Source organism: Neoarius graeffei, chromosome 5 (genome assembly GCF_027579695.1).
Source record: "Neoarius graeffei isolate fNeoGra1 chromosome 5, fNeoGra1.pri, whole genome shotgun sequence".
Classification (NCBI taxonomy): Eukaryota; Metazoa; Chordata; class Actinopteri; order Siluriformes; family Ariidae; genus Neoarius; species Neoarius graeffei.
Genome location: NC_083573.1, coordinates 67,434,598 through 67,451,824, shown reverse-complemented (window position 1 = coordinate 67,451,824; position 17,227 = coordinate 67,434,598). Strand labels below are relative to the sequence as shown.

General features: G+C 44.2%; 1 protein-coding gene across 2 annotated transcripts in view; it reads left to right on the top strand.

The window, feature by feature from the left end:
• Positions 1–16,747, top strand: part of osbpl10b (oxysterol binding protein-like 10b) — a 120,993-nt gene extending 104,246 nt beyond the window's left edge. For both annotated transcript variants that reach the window (XM_060922278.1, XM_060922277.1), the window contains 4 exons: positions 2,040–2,226; positions 3,744–3,926; positions 15,149–15,302; positions 15,706–16,747. In XM_060922278.1, coding sequence (XP_060778261.1) covers positions 2,040–2,226; positions 3,744–3,926; positions 15,149–15,302; positions 15,706–15,753 — 572 coding nt within the window. In that variant the 3' untranslated portion in view covers positions 15,754–16,747. The remainder of the gene's footprint in view (positions 1–2,039; positions 2,227–3,743; positions 3,927–15,148; positions 15,303–15,705) is intronic.
• The last annotated feature ends 480 nt before the right edge of the window (positions 16,748–17,227 follow it).

The following is a 17,227-nucleotide window of genomic DNA, read 5'->3' as shown; positions in this document are numbered from 1 at the left end:
GGTTTCGAGCCCAGCGGCCAACGGGGTTCTTTCTGTGTGGAGTTTGCATGTTCTGCCTGTGTCTGCATGGGTTTCCTCCGGGTGCTCCGGTTTCTCCCATGGTCCAAAGACATGCAGGTTATGCCACACTCACAACCCACCGTAAGTGTTTTGGACACACATGGGTCGCAGGGTTTGGTAGCTCGCAGCCGTGCCGCAGGGTCGTGGTGAAACCGGGGGAAAGTTTGGGGGAAGAGTATGGGCAAAGTACTTGTCAAGTACAGGTTGCACGCCTAACTTCCTCGATGCATGGGAAAAATTGTGCCATTAGCCCGTGGAAAGCGTAGGTCTGACGCGCGTGTTCAGTGAGTGTGGTGTGCACGTGACTTGCGTTTTACTAGTTTCCTGCGCTAGGAGTACAGGCCGCACTTGTGAAGCATGTGTAATGCACGTGATTAGCGTGTGACAATCCCTCATGACTTGCATGTGACGCAAGCCAGGAGTGGGTATAAAACCAGTGTGTCTGCAGCATTCTGCATCTGTCTTTCGGCGGAAGAACAATATTGCTTTGTGCTGCTCCTCAGCTTCTATCATCTGCCTATAAGGGTCCAACTCCCCCAGTCATTGCTGCGGTATGGTGACAGTCATCATCTTCCCTTCTACAATGCTACACGTTACATGATCGGTTCCTTGATTCCTCCTCTGTATATTTACCCAGAGTCTTGCCCCTCCTGTTGCGTGCGGGTCGCGTGCGCTGCGTGCACGCCACACATAGGAGTAGAACGTGAGATGTACTTCTGTCTTGGGGGCCGCACAAATGGCAAGTGTGGAGTACTTGTGTAGAACTTCTGAGGCACATCACTCGTACAATGACCGTGCATCACTTGTGCATATTACTGTCCTCGCAAAGCCCCTACTAGCCATGCTGCTGACTTGGTTCAGGCGTACAAAAGGAGTACGGGTCCCGTACGTAGTGTATGCATTCTTGATTTTTTGCAAAACCCGTAGAATTTGCATGTGCAGGACCAAAAGTCTCCACGGCCAGTCTGCGACCTTCTACGGCGCTGAACACATGCAAGTGTCGCACAAGTCTCAAGCACAGTTTTGCCAATTTTTTTTTACCGTAGACTGCCCGTAGTAGCACGTACGGTGGGTTGTGAGTGAGCCTTAAGGCTAATTGGTGGCTCTAAATTGACCATAGGTGTGAATGTGAGTGTGAATGGTTGTTTGTCTCTATGTGTCAGCCCTGCAATGATCTGGTGACTTGTCCAGGGTGTACCCTGCCTCTTTCCCATAGTCAGCTGGGATAAGCTCCAGCTAGCCTGCGAGCCTGCACAGGATGAGTGGCTATGGATAATGGATGGCTGGATGGCATGGTGGTGCAGTGGTTAGCACTATCGCCTCACAGCAAGAAGGTTCTGGGTTCTAACCTCATGGCCCATAGGGGCCTTTCTGTGTGGAGTTTGCATGTTCTCCCCGTGTCTGTGCAGATTTCCACCGAGTGCTCCGGTTTCCCCCACAGTCCAAAGACATGCAGGGTAGGTACAATGGGGGCCACTGTAATTGGTGCAAGCTAAAGTGGTTTCCCAGCCATAATGTATGTATACATATGTATCTTGTTATTGGCAAAAGTAAAAAAATAAACTCAACTTTCTCTGTATTGGCTCCACCAAATGTAACAAATCACCCCTTATTTTAAAGATAATTAATTGTAGACTGAGAATATTCAATAAAACAGCTTTTCATTTTTTGACCAACTGGACTCATTTTGTGTTGACACGCCCTAAATTAGCAGTCGCTTATTAAAGATGCTTCACTGCCCAAAATGATCACATGTACCGCATGTTTTTTCAAGATATAACTGCCCCTCCCCACAACGTCTACCCCAACCCAAACCAGACATGATTTGCTATGTCATAACTGACCAGTCTAAAGTATGAAACCTCCATCTGTCACAGCATACTGATTATTAGACCTTGTTGTGAATATGAAGGTCAGGATTTGTAACAAATCCACATCTAATTAACGATGAATGAAAATATTCTGTTTTTGTGTTTCAGGGGTGCTGCACCTTTTGGAGCATGAAGAACAGTACGTGTTCACACTGCCCTGTGCCTACGCCCGCTCCATCCTCACCGTACCGTGGGTGGAGCTCGGAGGAAAAGTGTCCATCTGCTGTGCCAAGACTGGCTATTCTGCCACCGTCACCTTTCACACCAAACCCTTTTATGGGGGAAAAGTGCACAGGTGAGTGCCTGGCTCAAGGATTCACACATTTCAATGAGCTCAGACCTTAAGGCCCAGTCCCACAATACTGATAACTATAACTATAATGAGTGGGGCAGCACGGTGGTGTAGTGGTTAGCGCTGTCGTCTCACAGCAAGAAGGTCCGGGTTCGAGCCCCGTGGCCGGCGAGGGCCTTTCTGTGTGGAGTTTGCATGTTCTCCCCGTGTCCGCGTGGGTTTCCTCCGGGTGCTCCGGTTTCCCCCACAGTCCAAAGACATGCAGGTTAGGTTAACTGGTGACTCTAAATTGACCGTAGCTGTGAATGTCAGTGTGAATGGTTGTCTGTGTCTATGTGTCAGCCCTGTGATGACCTGGCGACTTGTCCAGGGTGTACCCCGCCTTTCGCCCGTAGTCAGCTGGGATAGGCTCCAGCTTGCCTGCGACCCTGTAGAACAGGATAAAGCGGCTAGAGATGATGAGATGAGATAACTATAATGATAACTATAAATAAATCGGTCCCCCGCAGGTTATGTGGTTGGTGCTCACACCAGACCGATAACGATACCTATAGCCCAGGCCTGGGTTTATCGGTGTCCGTGAGATTGCTTCTGGAGCCATTTTCCCCAGGCCTGGTCCTGATCCGATAAAACATCTGACCAGTCAAGTAATTGACGACATGTGACGTTGTCTGAGCACATACTATTTTCCCTGGGCATCTTTGTACATCCTTGTTGCATCATGAAGTCACGGAATATGGATTCACGGAAAAGAAAAAAATATCATACAAAAAAAGCACGGATCTTTTATTCACAGATGTCATATTTTCCATGAAATATCAATAGTAAATTAATAAAGCAAATGTATAAATGCAGGTAAGATATTTTAATTATGAACTCGGGCAGTCCAAACATTTAAATGTTTTAGACTTCTTAAATTTTTTTTATCCGTGATGCATCAGCCGTATGAAATCCATAACTAATCTGTAATATACTGAAACATCTGTGACCAATCTGTAAATTATTAGCATCCATAATGCATCCATATTAAAGTCTGTAACCACTCCGTATTTTGTATCCCTTTTTTATTATATTTCCATAGTCTGTAACCTATTTTATCAACCACCAGAGTAGGTACAGTACATGGGTTGTTTTGAAGTCCAAGCTGTACAGTACGACCCGTAATAATGTGCTACTACTTGGAAAAAACTTCCCTGACTGTTCCTAAATTCCATGCGTTTATTTCCCTGAGTGTCAACACCAAGCGATATTACAGTCGGGATTATAGTTGTGGTGGGACTGCTCCAGACTGGAACTAAATTCAGGCAGAGCTATAGTCATAGCTGTAGTTATAGGTATAGTTATCGGTGTTGTGGGACCGGGCCCTTACACATTTACAGAGCTGTATTTCAGTAAGTGACAGTATCATGTAAACTGCTATTTAACATGTCCAGAGCAGCGTCAATAACTCTGCCGACATTCTCGGCAAAATCTTCTGTCAGCTAAATGCATAAAATCTCAGACAGTGTTACCTCTGATAGGGTGACGGCTGAGGTGAAGCACAATCCCACCAGCACCATTGTGTGTAAAGCTCAAGGCGAGTGGAACGGTACCCTGGAGTTCACATACAGTAGCGGAGAAACCAAAGTGATTGACACTTCGAAACTGCCAGTCATTAAGAAGAAGATCCGCCCACTGGAAAAGCAGGGCCAGTATGAGTCCCGGTAAGAAAACGTACAATATACTATACGTACATGGAAAAGAACTGAACCATTTCCTTATATTTCCAATACAAATTCATCAGCCTTTAAAATTCCCATCATATTTCATAAGTACTTTATTGTTGTGGTTAAACATACGATGCATTGATAATATTTTGCGAGATATGTTAGTCTTGTTTCTTGGATAAAAGGACACAGGAGCATGAAAGGTAAAGATGGATGGAGCATGACAAAAAAGCTGGCTGTGTGCTCCTGGTGAGCTTCTTTGTCATGTATTTTAACTAAAAACACTGTTTTCTTGTCCATCCCCAATGGAGCTCTTATTACGTTACAGGCATTCAGCAGACGCTCTTGTCCAGAGTGACGTACAACATACCCAGATGTGGGTTTAGGTGCCCAATTGGGGGTTAGGTGCCTTGCTCAAGGGCACCTCAGCCATTCCTGTTGGTCCAGCTTTGGTCCCAAAGCTACTTCTCTAACCATTAGGCCATGGCTTCTTATGCAATACAGCTCCTCTCAGACTACTCTGTGTCTCTGGACCACTTACTTAATAAGAGTAATGCTGCATACTGGAGGGAGAGAGCGAAACCCGTGCCTGATCAGACAGGCAGGGGAGAGCCGCATCAGTGTACCATAATGCTATCAGACGGGCATTAGCATTGCAGCCTAATGCAATCAAAAGGGGAGAGAGACACACTAAGCTGGTTTGTGCAGGCAGACAGGCATTCAGGCCAGCCTGATTTCCATTCTCCACACACACACACAGAGAGTGATACAGCACAGAGACATGGCCGGAATATAACTGTATTGATTACAACCAGTGCACGAGGGAATTTTTCAGTAATGAGAGTTTGACATTTTGCAATTAATTTAACAGATAAATATATAAATTAAGCCTGTGATTATAATTTTCCATAATTACAAAAAGGAAATCGATTTATTTTGGAAATGTGTCCAAATAACAGTTACTGAAATGACTAAATTGTTTATATTCTGGGAAATATCAGTCAACTTTTATTCAAGACACAGGAAGGTCCATATAGACAGCACAGTACATAAAAAAATAAATATATAAAAAAACCCAATACAAAACATTTAAGAAGGATGCAAATAAGGCATCAACAATTACATATATAGGCCTATATTTTTAAAATGCATACAAACTTCGGGTCCAATGTTTCCAGAAGCAAGATGAGTACCTTGTGTCACTTACAGAAACATCAGTTAGAGACACAATAATCGTGTTCTTAGACCCAGTCAATCTGCACATGAATCTATACATAAAATTTCTCAAGACCGCATTAAAAGTGGGCACATTGTTTGTAACGAACATTTCACTGGCGCTACTGCACCTGGGAATTTTGAGCAAAATTCTCAAAGCATCATTATATACCACTTGAAGTTTTTTCATTTTCGCATTACTATAATTGCACCGCAGGTGGGCAGTATACAGTGGAGTGCAGTATGTTTTGAAAAGCGATATTTTTACATCAGTAGTACACCTGTGGAATTTGCGAGCCAGCATATTTGCCTGCCCATACAGTTTACCACACTGACGCTGCACATCATCATCATCACTGAGGTCATCTCTTATCACATGTCCCAGATATTTAACTTTCTTTACAACCACAAGTGGTTCACCTGCCAATGAGAAAGAGGGAGAAACAAGCTTCATATCCTCCTTGGTTCTAACAATCAGTACCACACTCTTCGATGAGTTAAATTTAATATCATACATTATGCCAGATTGAGAGCGTATTCTTAGAAGCTGCTGCAGGCCAGCACTGGAGGGAGACGATATCACCAGATCATCAGCATAAAGCATATGATTAATGAGGTTATCCCCCACCATGTAGCCAGTTCTCCACTCCTTTAGCTCCATAGATAAGTTATCCATGTACAGATTGAATAATAGTGGAGACAGAATTCCGCCCTGCCGCACCCCATTGGAGACATAGAAGGGTGTGGACATACTCACCCCCCACCTAACTTGCATAGTTTGATGAGAATACCAAAACTGCAGTATCCTAATTAGGTAAGAGGGAACACCTCGCTCATGCAGTTTAACAAACAGTTTCCCATGATTGATACGGTCAAAGGCTTTTGACGCATCCAGGAAACACATGAAGACTGTGCTACTACGTGATCTGTACCTATAGACAATTTCTTTAAGTGCGTAAATACACAAATCAGTTCCATGCTTACTCTTAGGGTGTTTTCACACTTGGTCCCTTTCAGCCATCTAACCGAACTCAGATCGATGACTCAGCATTTTTTGCGCATATGTGAACACTCCAACCGTACCCAGACCCCTTTAAAGCGAACCGAACTGAGACCACCTCAGGAGGTGGTCTCAGTACGGTTCGCTAAAAATCAACGGTACGGTTCGCCTAATCTGCGCATTGTGAACAAAAAGCGCACCGGGTTCACTTCGCCTTTTTCACTGTAGTTTAACCTTCTTCGTTTGCCGTAGTTGGTCACGTGACTGTAGCAGGGAAACTCAACTTCCTTTTGGAACTTACCACAGCCGCTTTACAGTTCTCTGAACTTACTGTTATTTTCCTTAATCCGCACTATTTTGATCAAAGAATACAGCAGGGCAAGCATGGCAGCAGACATTTTGATTCAAGAGAAAATTACCCAGAATTCCATGCACTGGGGGTCTGAGGGCTCTAGAGGACCTGGTGTGAACAGAAAGAGGACTGAGGCCCCATCAAAGCTTAACTGGACCAGAAAGAGAACGCAGTCCTCTTTGTAATAAATTCACAGTGTGAACACAAAAAGAACCAAGTTCTTTTTCTGTTGGTCCACTTTTTGGTCCACTTAAAGAGGACTGAGTCTGGTTCCTTTAAAGGGGACCAGGTGTGAAAACACCCTTAAAGGTCCCATGGCATGAGATTTTCACTTTCTGAGGTTTTTTAACGTTAAAATGAGTTCCTCTGACCTTCTTAAGTCACCCCAGTGGCTAGAAATTTCATAATGTGTAAACCAAACTATGCCCAACATTTGAGAATGGCGCGTCAAAACGGCGCGTTGATAAGCTCTTCCCTTTACTACGTCAGCAAGGGAGATGATCCCCACGCCCCGCCCCCCCCGGATTCCCACCCACTGTATGGATTGCCCCGCCCAGTTGTAGTGAGGAGACCATAGAGGACACCACAACATGGCATCACCTAAGCGAGCGAAACATGGAAATTGCGCTGTACATGGATGTGACAACACAGAAAAGAGTCCGTTTTTACTGCCGACGGGAGAGCCCCTGAAGACGCAGTGGCTTAATTTTATTTACTTCAATAATACGCCGTCGAGTCTACCTAAGACGGTGTATGTTTGTTGGAAGCATTTTCCTGATGAATGTTTCTACAGCTTGGGGCAGTACAGGGCAGGTTTTGCACATCAACCGTCACTGAAGCCTGGGTCCGTACCAAGCATCCCTGCCGCATCAGCCACAAACAGCGAACAAGTAAGTGTATAACTGTTAAGTCATTTTGCCGTGTTTTAAAATCGGTGCATTTGCAATGGCTACATTAGCTGTGCAACTAACCGCTTCCTGGAGTTAGCCAGGTACTCTGTGCTACCTCTGTTATAATAGCCAATCAAAACAGTTTTTACAAAGACACCCACATTCTTTTTTTTTAAGTCACTCGTTCATTTTATTTGTTTGTTTGTTCAGTAAAAACCCAAACATTTGTTGAATTTATTTTATTTCCTGGGCGGCACGGTGGTGTAGTGGTTAGCGCTGTCGCCTCACAGCAAGAAGGTCCTGGGTTTGAGCCCCGGGGCCGGCAAGGGCCTTTCTGTGTGGAGTTTGCATGTTCTCCCCGTGTCCGCGTGGGTTTCCTCCGGGTGCTCCGGTTTCCCCCACAGTCCAAAGACATGTAGGTTAGGTTAACTGGTGACTCTAAATTGACCGTAGGTGTGAATGTCAGTGTGAATGGTTGTCTGTGTCTATGTGTCAGCCCTGTGATGACCTGGCGACTTGTCCAGGGTGTACCCCGCCTTTCGCCTGTAGTCAGCTGGGATAGGCTCCAGCTTGCCTGCGACCCTGTAGAAGGATAAAGCGGCTAGAGATAATGAGATGAGATGAGATTTTATTTCCTTGCGTTGCGCCTTAATGACATCAGCGCGCGGTATTTTTCCCTGATTCTGGGCCGGGGTGTTGTGAGTGGCAGAGCAGCTCCATCGCTGCGATCCATTGAAAGTCAGCCCTAGATCCAATCTTTTGTCGGGAGCCGAGGTCGCGCGGGCGGCCCTCCAGCGGCACCGGCCGCCCGTGGAGGCAGCGGTTCTCCCAGGGGCGAGTTGGGGGGAGGAAACGGCAAAGTCCTCACTCCTCCATGGTAAAACTGCTCAGTTTTACCATGGGCCTCAGGCTGAAAAAAAACCGACAAAGTCCCAGTTTTACCATGGGCTCGAGTTGTACCATTTTTTTTTTTTTAGACAGGGCGGACGAACCAGGGCATTCGCCCGCCTGGCCGTGCCCGACGAGGAGCGCTCTCGGCCGGGATGGGAGGCAGACGGCAGCCCCTCCCCCCATGGCACGCGCCCACCCTCTACCCTTCCCTGCCTCCTGCTGGTCATTAGCAAAACGACGCACTGGGAAAAGGGCTGAAATGGGGCTTTCTTCCAGGAGGCTATATCTACGTTCCGAGGGTTCATTTCGAGAAAGGCTGCGGATATAACATCCGGAAGCCTCCATGATCCCATTTAAAGCATCAACAAACCACCATGCCATGGGACCTTTAAAGCCAAACTGATTATGTGTTGATGCTATGTATTCTGTAAGCCTATCCATAAGGATCCCTTCTAATACCTTGGATAGTATACTTGCTAGTGCAGTAGGTCTATAGTTATCTATACTAGATAATTTACCAGTCTTATTTTTAACTACAGGTACCAACAAGACAGATAACATTGATCCAGGAAGTATGCCATGCTTCATTAACCCAGAAAAGCATAGAGCAAGTAACACTGAAACACTTTGGCTAGCGTATTTCAGATGTTCAGCTGTTATCTTATCCTGCCCACAGGCTTTGTTCATTTTAAGTTTCTCAATAACATACTTCATCTGGCCAGATGACTACACCATCACTGTGAGGTATTTCACCTAAAGCCTAGGTCACAACCAGACGTACGATTTTTTGGCCGTGCGATTTTTGCCGTTTCCCAAATCGCTGAGTTTTTTTTGTTCGTGGAGAAAAATGCACGTTAGCCGTAAGTTTGTCTTGCAACCTGAAAAAAACGTAAGCGCCCGTAGAGTTTGTTTGACATGACAAAGAACCTCTGCGGCCGGTCTGCGGCCAGTCTACGGCTTGAAAATCAGCACGTCACACGCGCGCCCTCCGTGCGTTTCTTGCGTTTTTTGCACGTAGACCGGCCGTAGGAGCACGTACGGCCGGTTGTGACCGAGGCATAAGTTAAACACATCACTCTTCACACAATTAAAAATGTTCTCATAGTGTCTCCTCCATAGCTCTGCAATATTTCCAGGTTCAGTAATGCCATCAATACTAGCAGGCAGTGGCATTTTGCTGTTGTTTTCCACCTTCACCTCCTTCCAGAACTCATATACATTATTAGTTCGTAACTTTTTCGCCATAGAATTCGCCCTCGTAGTCTGCTCATTTCTTTTTATAAAACGCACAGCATATTTTGAATCGAGCATTAGTCCGTACCTTGTGCTCACAGACTGGGCCATACCGAGGTTTGCCTGCTAAAGCCCATCTTCTAGAAGCATCTTTTGCCTCCATATGAACTTCATGGACAAAGTCATTCCACCCTGGTCTCACAATATGTTGTTTCACCACTTTTTTTCCTCAGTGGCTCACTTCCTTCAGCTAGACAATTCACAATTTTATCATACATTGCACACAGGTCATTATTGTGACTTACATTCTTACAGTTGATATTCCCACACATAATTGCATCAACAGGTAACTCAATATTTCTTAAGTACACATCAGTCTGTAACTTGTAATATTGCAGATCAGCTTCTGTGAGCCTTGCCCAGTCCAGAGTCTCACTTGGTCCATGGCTGTCATTGCAGACAAGCTCAGGTAGACCCTTGATATTAATAGAGACAGGAATATGATCTGCTGTAGCCAGACTATATAAGATCTCAACCTCCTTTATACAATCAAGTGTATCAAGTGTAGATATACCAGTCCAACCAGGATGTAGTGTGCCAAGCTTCACTCACATGTGTATAACTATCAGCGGGTAGTAGTTCCATAGTGGACAGAATAACCTTGTTATCTTTGCAGAATTGTGTCAGGTGTTGACCAAAAAGTGAGTTAGAGTCTGATACATCAGCATTCAGATCCCCCAAAACAAATATGGATGTACACTCACTTTCCCTTATATATGACCCTATAAAAGCTAGCTTATTCAAGTACTCGTCATTTTTGTAACATTCATATGGAGTGTATACATTTAAGATTATAAAAACATTCTTGGGTGGCACGGTGGTGTAGTGGTTAGTGCTGTCGCCTCACAGCAAGAAGGTCCGGGTTCGAGTCCCGGGGCCGGCGAGGGCCTTTCTGTGTGGAGCTTGCATGTTCTCCCCGTGTCCGCGTGGGTTTCCTCCGGGTGCTCCGGTTTCCCCCACAGTCCAAAGACATGCAGGTTAGGTTAACTGGTGACTCTAAATTGACCGTAGGTGTGAATGTGAGTGTGAATGGTTGTCTGTGTCTATGTGTCAGCCCTGTGATGACCTGGCGACTTGTCCAGGGTGTACGCCGCCTTTCACCCGTAGTCAGCTGGGATAGGCTCCAGCTTGCCTGCGACCCTGTAGAACAGGATAAAGCGGCTAGAGATGATGAAAATGAGATGAAAACATTATCATGCACCAACTTGATTCCTATGCACCAGTCCACACCTAACAGTGACCGATGGATCAAGTTTCTTGTGCCAGAATATGGCCACTCCTCCTGGGATCCTGCCACGCAGGATTCTGATGTTAAGGTCTGTCGTAGATTCCCCTGCCCCATGGAAATCATTATGCACAGTGTTCAGTTTGTCCAGGTCTTGAATAGCTAAAAAAGTCTCTCGCAAACACACCACATCAGCATTCTCAAAGAGCTTGTCAGTAATAATGCACTGGGCTCTCGCTCCAGCGCCCTGTCCAAGTCGCAGACCACGGGAGTTATAAGAGACAACTCTTATAGCAGTTTATCATTGTTTATCGTGCATGGGAAGCCCTTGGCTCCGACACACTCATCCCTGTGCCAAGTGGTGCTTTAACACCTGCCCCTACTGCAGCCCTAGGCCTGCGATTCTCATAGAAGCGCCTTACATAGGTCCCTTCTGGCCACAGCTGCGGCACATACACTTGTGTTCAAAATAATAGCAGTCCAACAAGACTAACCAGATCAATCACTGTTTTTGGTGGAAATTATATTACTACATGGCAAATAATTTACCAGTAGGTGTAGTAGAGTCATAGAAAACCAACAGACCCAACATTCATGATATGCATGCTCCTGAGTCTGTGTAATCGAATAATTAAGTGAAAGGGACGTGTTCAAAATAATAGCAGTGTGGAGTTCAATTAGTGAGATCATTCATTCTGTGAAAAAACAGATGTCAGTCAGGTGGCCCTAATTTAAGGATGAAGCCAGCACGTTGTACATCCATTTCTCTCTGAAAACATGAGAAACATGGGTCGTTCCAGACATTGTTCAGAAGAACAGCGTGCTTTGATTAAAACGTTGATTGGAGAGGTAAAACGTATACTGTAAAGTAGTGCAGAAAATGATGGGCTGCTCAGCTAAAATGATCTCCAGTGCTTTAAAATGGACAGCAAAGCCAGAGAGACGTGGAAGAAAACAGAAGACTACCATTCGAATGGATCGAAGAATAGCCAGAATAGCAAAGACTCAGCCAATGATCAGCTCCAGGGTGATCAAAGACGGTCTGAAGTTACCTGTGAGTACTGTGACAATTAGAAGATGCCTGTGTGAAGCTAATCTATCGTCAAGAAGCCCCCGCAAAGTTCCACTGTTAAAAAAAAAAGACGTGCTGAAGAGGATACAATTTGCCAAAGAACACATCGACTGGCCTAAAGAGAAATGGAAAAACATTTTGTGGACTGATGAAAGTAAAATTGTTCTTTTTGGGTCCAAGAGCCGCAGACAGTTTTTCAGACGACCCCCAAACACTGAATTCAAGCCACAGTACACTCTGAAGACAGTGAAGCATGGTGGTGCAAGCATCATGATATGGGGATGTTTCTCTTACTATGGTGTTGGGCCCATTTATCGCATACCAGGGATCATGGATCAGTTTGCATACATCAAAATACTTGAGGAGGTCATGTTGCCTTATGCTGAAGAGGAAATGCCCTTGAAATGGGTGTTTCAACAAGACAACGACCCCAAACACACCAGTAAGCGAGCAGCATCAGGGTTCAAGACCAACAAAATGAAAGTTATGGAGTGGCCAGCCCAATCCCCGGACCTTAATCCGATAGAAAACTTGTGGGGTGACATCAAAAATGCTGTTTCTGAGGCAAAACCAAGAAATGCAGAGGAATTGTGGAATGTTGTCAAATCATCCTGGGCTGGAATACCTGTTCACAGGTGCCAGAAGTTCTCAGAAACCGTGGTTATACAACTAAATATTAGTTTAGTGATTCACAGGAATACTAAATCCTTAAGATTTTTTCAGTTTATACAGTAAATATTTGGAGTTTGTAATGAAAAATGCAGACACTACTATTTTTTTGAACAGCCCAATGTTCATTTTTCTTCATTTTCTGTAAAGTAATGAAAATATTCATACATTTTTCTTCATGTTTTGATGTAGAATATAATGTGCAGTGTTCCCAATGCATGGAAATAAAAACTATTATAAGGATTTTGAGCTTTACTCACGTTTTTAAACACACTGCTATTATTTTGAACACAACTGTACATCTCGCCTACTTCCTTGCACTCAGCTGAAACTTTAAAAGAGCTGTACCGAGTATACTCAGTGTTAATCTTCTGACAAGTCACATCTCTGGACAGTTGTTCTTTTAGATAACTGGCCAGAGTCTCCGAGTCTAGGTCAGGAGCAAGCTTTGTCACAAACACACTCACCAGCCTAGTTGTCACTGCATGTATGTTCCCCACAGCACCGGTTCCAATTATGCCTTAGGTCGTCTTCTCTCTGGGAGGATTCATATTGGTCTTATTATGCACTGCTGCAGTAGATTGTTTCCCAGGACGTTGCTTGTGCTTGCCATGCTTTAGTACATGGATCCATGCAGGGGACATCGTCACATCACTCCCCCCGCCAGCCGTTTCCACAGTGGCGGTCAACACCAAGGGTCCAGGCGCAGGCTCTCTGTGACTTGGTCCGTGGAGCTGGGCCCCTTCACTGACCATGGTTGTAGCCACGTTCCGCTTGTTGGTACTGGGTTGTTCAATCACACTCAAGCGTTGGTTAATGTCTGTGGTTATTCCACGAAGGTTCTCACATGCAGTCGACTGCTCACTCACAGCATTCTTCATGGAGGCTATCTCTGCACTCAGGCATTCAATCTTACTAACCAGGCAAGAGACATTAAGGCTATTAAATGTCACTGGTGGTAAATCATCCAAGTGATAGGACACAAAGCGAGGAACATTCTCACCAGCCTCATTCAGTAGTTTCAGACAGCTCTTAACATTATTGGCATCTTTCTGTTGTCCTTTGTAAGCTACACAACGCTGCCCCGTGCCCGAACACAGTTCAAAGAGGACTTTCTTGGAGCTTTCAATCCACTCTGATCCAAAGTGATTTACAGCCATCAGGATAATGTCATCCTGAAGCACAGTCTTCAGTTTGACAGCAAGGAAGCTTAACAATTCATCTTCCACGATAGTTTTGCCATCAATAGTAATGTAAATCTCAGGTTTTATCCTTTGTTTGATAACACGCCGTGCTGCTGTATCATCCTTGGTGGCCATCTTGTCCCACAGTGCTGCTGAATTCTCTAATCTAATTGGTTAGATGATGTTAACAGCTCTGACAGGTTTATAGTAATGCGCTCCTTCTAACACACAGTTTCAATCGCAACAGCTCATTGATAGACATGGATGGTGGACAATCTACAGATTCGGACACTAATAATAAATGGATCACAATGTGTGTTGTTTTTTAACAAAGACAGACTGATAACATTGCTGAAGTTTTCTGTAAGGAGACATTTGTTTAACGTTAATGGAAGGTTTGCAGTGTCTGCGCTTTGAAACAGTCAGTTTTCCATCATGGCAGAGTCTTCTGGAGGAGTAACACACTTTGGGCCATACTGGTATCACACCACACCATCATGGGCTATTTTTAGCTCACCCGGCCAACAGGCGATGAACTTGTGCCATCACGTGTTGTCCATGATCCGGCCGTCATTTGTCATCATCCACATTTCACGAAAATCGCTTCTTCTCTCTCAGTTCTTCACTGATTTTTATTCTTTTTGGCAGGAAGGTAGATCTGCCTGGGGTGCATATAGCTACTACCCAAATTTGCATAATTACAATTAATAAAGATATGGAGTAATTAAGCCCTAATGAACAGTTGCCACACAAATCGCTTCTTCTCCCTCAATTCTTCACCAATTTTTATTCTTTCTGGCGTGAAGGTAGGGGTATCTAGGGTGCATATAACTTCTACCCAGATTTGCTTAATTACAATTATTAATGAAGTTATGGACTAATTAAACCTTAATGAGCAGTTCAACACAAATAGCTTCTCAGTCAATTCCTCGCCGTTTTGGATTCTTTCTGGCAAATCGGTCGGTATTCCAAGGATAGTGTATATACGGTAGCTTGCAACATTGATTGCGCAAGGTGGCCCACTTTAGATCGTTCCTTCTGGACTAGACGGGGCCGGAGTGAGCTACGCCGTCACTGACTGTCTCGTTTTCCAATAACAGCACACCCTGAAGTGTTTTATTCCTTCCATATTAACTACCGGAGCAGGTAGGAGTGGGATTGAAGAGAAAAGAAAACAGGCCCATGTGACACCCCTGTGTCAAAGGGTCACTGTAATATTTTAATAGGATTTACACTGTCCTTGGTACTTGAATAAAATCCTTGCTGTCCTTGATTGTTCAGAAACGTTCAGTCTGACTATTTGAATAACCACCAGAAGTGCCTTTTATTAACACTGACATTTTTATTCAGGAATCCTCTCGAATAGCCTTTGGAAAGACTTCGTAAACATTGAACATGTGCTGTATTCCGATTATTTTTGACTGACAGGCGGTTGTGGCAGCACGTGACTGCAGCACTCAAAGCTGGAGACATTGATACAGCTACAGAACACAAACACAAGCTGGAGGAGAGACAGCGCAGTGAGGAGAAGCAGCGAGCGGCCACTAATACCGCCTGGAAACCCAAGTACTTCATCAAGGAGGTGAGACATCCTGATAGAATTTGATAACGCTCATAACAGTCTCTCCATCTTCCCTCCTGCTTGTGAACTGAGCCTGGAAAGCTGAAAAGATTGCTGCAACAGTAATCACTTGATTAGACAGAGTGATAAGAGCGAAAAGCCTTGTCGAGAGAGTAGGCAGGTGCTGGGTAATTTTTTTTTTCTTAAATATATTTCTGTGTAGAAGATTTAGAGACTGCAGAGGTGTTACTCTGACATCTCATATCAGAACTAACTCTCATGTCTTCACTGTTAGCAAATAGCCTGCTTATTACGAATCAGACTCATAACACTGTCAATAAATTCACCAAATAGATTTACTCTCTCCTGAGCAAGTCGGATATGAATGTTTCATGATGTTTAATGTGCGCGCGTGTGTGTGTAGGGAGAAGGCTGGGTCTATCACAATCCTCTATGGAAGACAAACTGTTGAGAAGAGAAGGAGCGTCATGACCTAGCTGTCTGTCTCAGAGCCCAGCCCACAGATGAGTGGGGCCATATGGGGAGAGTGCTAGTGCTGGCCAGCCAATGGAACCAGAGGAACCGGACTTCACAGGAGCAGGAAAGAGCCCGACCCTTTCCTCTAAGTGTTAAAGGTGCCAAACAACAAAATATTCCAACCCGAACGCAGAGATACCCACTGCAGCAGGTCCCTGAAGAACCGTCCTCCTAACTGAGGCAGACACATTCGAGAAAATTATACATTCCAGCCTACAACTGGAAGTCAAACAGTACACAACGCAAATATTTTGCATTCTTTTCTTCCTGAATTCATATTTATTAATCCATCCATGCTTCCGCAAAAGAACTCAATACAAATTTGTTTCACCGTGAAAACTTTGAACACAAATAATAATATCCATGTGAAAGGGTCAGTCCTGATCAAAATGGGGACAAATCCTATTTTTAAGATCCACCACTACTTATTAAAGTGAGTATACAGGCTTGTGTGAAATCACCGAGCATAGCATTAATGTGTGATGTAAGTAGGTGTGAAAGTGACTGTATTAGCTCTCTTTGCATAAATATTCTGGTTACACACTCAGTCATAAGAGAAGACAAATCTTGTAACTCTTGAAGTAGCTGCTTATAACATTCCAGTACAAGGTCTAAATAAATGAAATTGCAGATTGAATTCAGTGTAACGCAAGACATTGTGGACATCAATTCAAGGACTCGTATGATGGTTCTCTCAGCCAAGCCAAGAAAACGACAACAGTTCTACTTGCACATCAAAACATCCAAGACAACGAGTGTCTGAAGCATTATTTAGTTGGTCTTCACGGCGGCTTTAAAGTGAGCTCAGTTTGATGACGTGGAAAACTTGTTTTAAAACAATGTTTAATATCTTTTCCTTAGCCTTTGCATCTGTTCTGTTTCTTGGAAAAAAAGGTTAACATACAAAAAAAAAAAAATCTGTTCAGAAATGAGTTGTTGCTCAATGTTATGATTTACAAACTAATCATTTGGTTTTGTACATGTGTGAGACTACAGTAATCCCAGATTAATGATATTCAGAGACAAGCTGCACGCCGTAGTGCGTGTCCCCACACGTGCGCACACACTTCTCCCCCTCACTCAACTTCTAGTCCAATGTGTATAAAGAAGAAAACAAAGGGTTGCTAACTTGGTATGGTTCTATAGTACCATGTTTTGCATTTACTATGAACCCCAACCTGAACTATTAATGAGTGTCTTAGAAATCCTGACATCTTTAACTCCATCCACCAATCAGGCCTGAGTTTCCCAAATGCATCACAACACAAATCACCGTTAAAGGTAGACCACCTTTCAGATTTTTCAAGTGTAGGTTATAAAAAGTTTTCCCCTGACGCCTAATTATTTTTGTTTAGTGAACCGAAAGCTACTGAATTCAAAATCACAGACTTCTATTTTTTTTTTTTTTA